The sequence below is a fragment of the Engystomops pustulosus genome, chromosome 8 (assembly GCF_040894005.1).
Source record: "Engystomops pustulosus chromosome 8, aEngPut4.maternal, whole genome shotgun sequence".
Taxonomy (NCBI): Eukaryota; Metazoa; Chordata; class Amphibia; order Anura; family Leptodactylidae; genus Engystomops; species Engystomops pustulosus.
Window position 1 is genome coordinate 88,571,367 of NC_092418.1, and position 4,493 is coordinate 88,575,859.

Sequence of the window (4,493 nt, forward strand, 5' to 3'; positions counted from 1 at the left end):
AAGGTCAGTTTAATTCATTAGCAATAATACTCATTCTCATGCATGCAATATGATCTGCATATACTGTAGTACATACTGGACTGGACATAGTATAGATCGAAACAGTCACCATTTGTATATGTACATCTATGTGTTAAATGTCATTCATATTGCATAAGTCACTGCATAGTGCAAAGTCCTCTCTGAATAGTCCTAGAGTTCTAGAGACATCTATGATGAGACATCACTGGAAGGGGAATGAGGTTCTGACTTATGTAGGGATTTCTGCTTCTGATCTGTGGATGGAGGACTTGGCAGAACCCCCTCCCTTTCCCTCTTCTTCTGTTTCATTCTCCGGTTCTGGAACCAGATCTTGACCTGAGTGTCATTCAGTTGTAGGGAGTTTGCAATTTCTATACGTCTGGCTCTGGTCAGATACTTGTTAAAGTGAAATTCTTTTTCCAGTTCTGTGAGTTGTTTAGTTGTGAAATTTGTCCTCATTGTGCTGGAGGAAGTGGAGAGCCCACACTCTGGAGGCATTGCTGCAAAACCAATGATACAAATGATTACAATGTGTCAAATATTTATTATTATTGTTAAGACGTTTCCATAATGTAAACATCATTGTAACATTGTATATATTCCTGTTATATAGTAAAAACTATGACATCCATAGATAAGTAGACATATGGATATTTCTATATTTATATACGAAATATATGAGAAATAGATAATACATAGAAAATGCGTAACTGATAAGTAGTGATATATAAATATATAGTATAATGGACATACATTTGATGGATAGATAGATGATATGATTAATAGATATAATAGATAGCATAATGGATATAAGGTAGGTATATAGAATACATATATATGTGATATATATATATATACACAAGAAGGACACATATATACATAGAATAGATAGTATAATGGATATAAGGTAGGTATAGATATATGGGTAGATAGATCTCTCCATATATACTAAGTATATTGACTATAAGGTACATAGATTGATAGACTTACCTTTCTTTGGAGCATTTCGTTTTACTTTCATCCAGTCAAAAGTATTTAGAGAAGTCTGGGTCTCAGAAACTGGTGAGTTTTGCTTTGGATAAGAACCAGGAGAGGGGGAGAAGTTTTGAAAGTTTCCTGAATACAAGTCTAGTTGTTCCTTAGGTGGAGCCAAGTGATTGTCTTCTCCAAGGGTTTTGTATGCCAGCTGCCCACCGATAAGGAAAGATCCATTCCCAGGAAAGCTGGTGTACTGCATGTGTCCACCAGTATCCTCCATCGGATGAGTAGATCCATAGGAATAGTCATATTCTGAGCTGACAGGGAGATAGTTGTAATCTGCAGGTGCAGCTGGTTCATAGGGGACATCTAGACTGCATGGGGCATAAAGTGCTGGAGCCTGATGTGGAGGTTGGTGAGAAGATGTTGGGTGGACACCAAGTGATAAATTCCCCATATACTGATTGTCAGCACCAGGTCCAGGATAGTGCTGTAAGGGAGCATTTCTCTGGTCACTGCGGCAGAATTTAGGTGAAAAAGCAAGAACATCCCCAGCATAATCCAAGTATGAATTCATCTCAGTCCTTGATGTAGTAGTCCTTAGGTGGTGACCTCACTGAGCACTTGGAGCTTCACCTGATATTGTCTTCTGGACTTGTCTCATTGCTGAGGAAGTAAATATTGGCCAGGGTGGAGAGGTGGTCACAAGCTTCTTGTCATCCAATCAGAAGCCTAAGATGCCTGGGGTCCAGGTGGAGCTCACAGCTGGGGGTGCACTGGCTGGACTTTTAAACTTTCCAAATGAAAGAGCTCAGATGAACAGAAGTTTTTGGCTCCTCATCCAAGAGCTGCTCCTTAAGACATCTAAAGATCTGAAGACCCCTCTCTTCATACCTTCTCTTCAGCAGGTCTCCTCCAGCATACTGCCCCTTACCAGAGATCTCCAGCACTGTAGAAGGCAACCTCCCTGTCAGCACCTCAGCCTGTGATGAAGACAACTGATAGGACTGTACTTCTGGAGAATTTCTCTGCAAATCAATATCTTGAAAACTCTTATGAAACGTATTTGACGGTCGATCTTACACTTTACATTATTAATTATACTTCATTATTTGCAGACAGATGCATTTGTAATAAGTCCCAGGCATCAGCAAGTCCTCAGAAGAAGCAGAACACAATGTGGATTGAGCTGTGTGCACAAAGTGCAATGTGTGCTCCTGCTTTCAAGGAACTCTATCTAATAGGATGATGGTGGTGGTGGTGATGATGATGATGGGGAGGATTGTGGTGCTTAAATGTTTTGCTCCCATCTCCCTTTTTAGCAGTGACTGCAGCTAATGGATGTGGTGCAGGGTTCAGAATGCTAATGGCTCCTCTGCTGTCCCCTGGTAATACTAGAAATCTCCCTGTAAGGTAGAATATATTGGGCAGTGGGAGGAGGACACTGGAGAGCAGGCAGGGCTATCTCTGAATCTTAGGCTTTATAGAGAACAATAAAACAATGTGATTACAATGCACTGGAGACACCAACTTCCCTTATGTCATTATCCTCAGTGCCTGACCCTGCATTAAATCACACATGTGCTGGATGATGTATCCTCTCTGTGCTGATATCACCCTCCTGCACCTGTAGTCATTCCTGTATAAGTACTGAATATGTAGGGAGAATGGCAGACATAGAATGGTATTGGGAGGCTGTGCATGGTATCCACTACTCTGCAACAACTTTATCACATTTGTTGCACTCACAGTAAAGCAATGATAGATTGGATCTTGTTTGTATAATTTTCATCTATATAGCACCAACATATTCTATAGCACTTTACAATTCTAAGGAAAGTTTCCAGTAAAGGAATCCCTATAAATATACTTTTCAATTAAAATAATGGACACTTTATTTTACATAATTTCCTTTATGGCGGGTTTTTTTTCAGTATCGTTTTTTTATAATTGTTATTTAAAAAAAAAATAAAGATGGAAATGAAGTAAAAAAAAAAATGAAGTAAAATAAAAAAAAATTGCCTGCTGTGTTTTTTTACTATTTTAAACAAAAGAGAAAAAATAAGATACAGCCATGTAAACGAATAATGACAGAAGACGTGAAAAATAAATTACAGTCAAAGTTATTTTAAAGCATCAATTTTAAAATTAATCAATTTTTGAGGACGAGTAGGTGCAGCTCCTCGTAGCTGCATGCCGAAGATATGCCGGTAGGAGGAGCAAAGAGGCAACTGGGGTATGGGGTAGCCGCGCCGTATAGTCTCATCTCCGGCTTCTCCACGCACCAGTAGCCTCTTTAGAAAATTAGCATATTAGGGGAATAAAAGTTAGAAAAAGATACCGGGACGTGAGGATTAGCCCTTAAAAGGGCTATCCTCACGTACAATGGAGACACCTACCAACCGATCTACCTTAATAGGTAGATCCATGGTGGTAGGTTTCCTTTAAATAAATCAAAGATTTACACAAAACGTGAAACTGACTTCAAAAGGTCTCATGTTAATGAATTCCCTTGTAGTATTTTCGGACAATGATACGGCTGTTCATTTTAAAGTATAGCACCATACACGTAAAGATGGATTATACTTTACTAGTCAGGATCTGTGTCTTCCTGAAAACAAAATGTTTTGGGATATAAGGAGTATAGGACACTGAAGAATGTATTCAGGATCTGATGAATACTGTACAGTGATGGAGGATACTATGTATGTATATATGCTTGTGTTATGTTTGTGTATTGGTTTGTATATAGGACGCATATGTAAGTGTAGGAGATTATTATAGGATGTGTGTGTGATCTCTTCCTTGGTGCTCACCGGTGTATAGCCACATGGAAATATTATCTGCCCATTTCCATATTCCTACTACTATTCAGTAGTAGGAGTGGTAGTAGGAGTAGGAGCCCTTCCTCAGACTCTTATTGTCCTGGGAGCCCTGTTAGTAACCTGCTGACTAGCTCTTGCCTTGAACTTAGGCCGTTACACATCCATGTATGGTTGAGTAGTGACAAACTCATCTCTGTTACATCACTATCACGGATCACCCAGCGATGCGGTGCCATGAATTATTCAGCTTCCTCCCTGAATACATTGTTATTTTTATTGTAGCTCTGTCCAGTAACATTTAAGTAACAGAGAGATCGGGTCAGCTTCTAGCACATCTCCAGAGACTACTGAGCTCTATTATTTTTGACTGCAGTAAGTATTTTGTGTGGCTAATGTATCCCACTCCTCGGCAAAGTCATATTTTATTGCACCAGGACAGATTTCTGGCAGGAAAAGTCAGTGTTTTCAGTGTGGAGCTAATAGCTTATATTTCATGTGGAATCATTTCTTAAGGGGGTTTTCTTTCTATGAACACTGATCCTCACAGGATAGGGAATAAGTGTCTCATCATGGAGGTCCAACCACTACGATCTGCAGAATTTGCATGAATGTGGACTTGAAAGTACATCCAAGTGTTGAGTATAAATGGAGTACCAGTTTAGAGGATCT

The 4,493-nt window shown here is 39.4% G+C and overlaps 1 protein-coding gene across 1 annotated transcript; it reads right to left on the reverse strand.

Annotated features, from left to right (window-relative positions):
• Positions 1–210: 210 nt before the first annotated feature.
• HOXD1 (homeobox D1) lies at positions 211–1,646 on the reverse strand. Its single transcript, XM_072122668.1, has 2 exons — positions 1,012–1,646; positions 211–521 (listed from the first exon to the last, which is right to left on the reverse strand). The coding sequence occupies exons 1-2, from the start codon at positions 1,574–1,576 to the stop codon at positions 211–213; spliced, it is 876 nt and encodes a 291-aa protein (XP_071978769.1). The 5' UTR covers positions 1,577–1,646.
• Positions 1,647–4,493: the final 2,847 nt, after the last annotated feature.

Bases quoted from the DNA above. Each gene is read 5' to 3' on its own strand.
- HOXD1 (XM_072122668.1), bottom strand. From the start codon at position 1,576: ATGAATTCATACTTGGATTATGCTGGGGATGTTCTTGCTTTTTCACCT. The intron at 522-1,011 runs GTAAGTCTATCA...TTGGTTTTGCAG, and splicing joins ACGAAATGCTCCAAAGAAAG to CAATGCCTCCAGAGTGTGGG.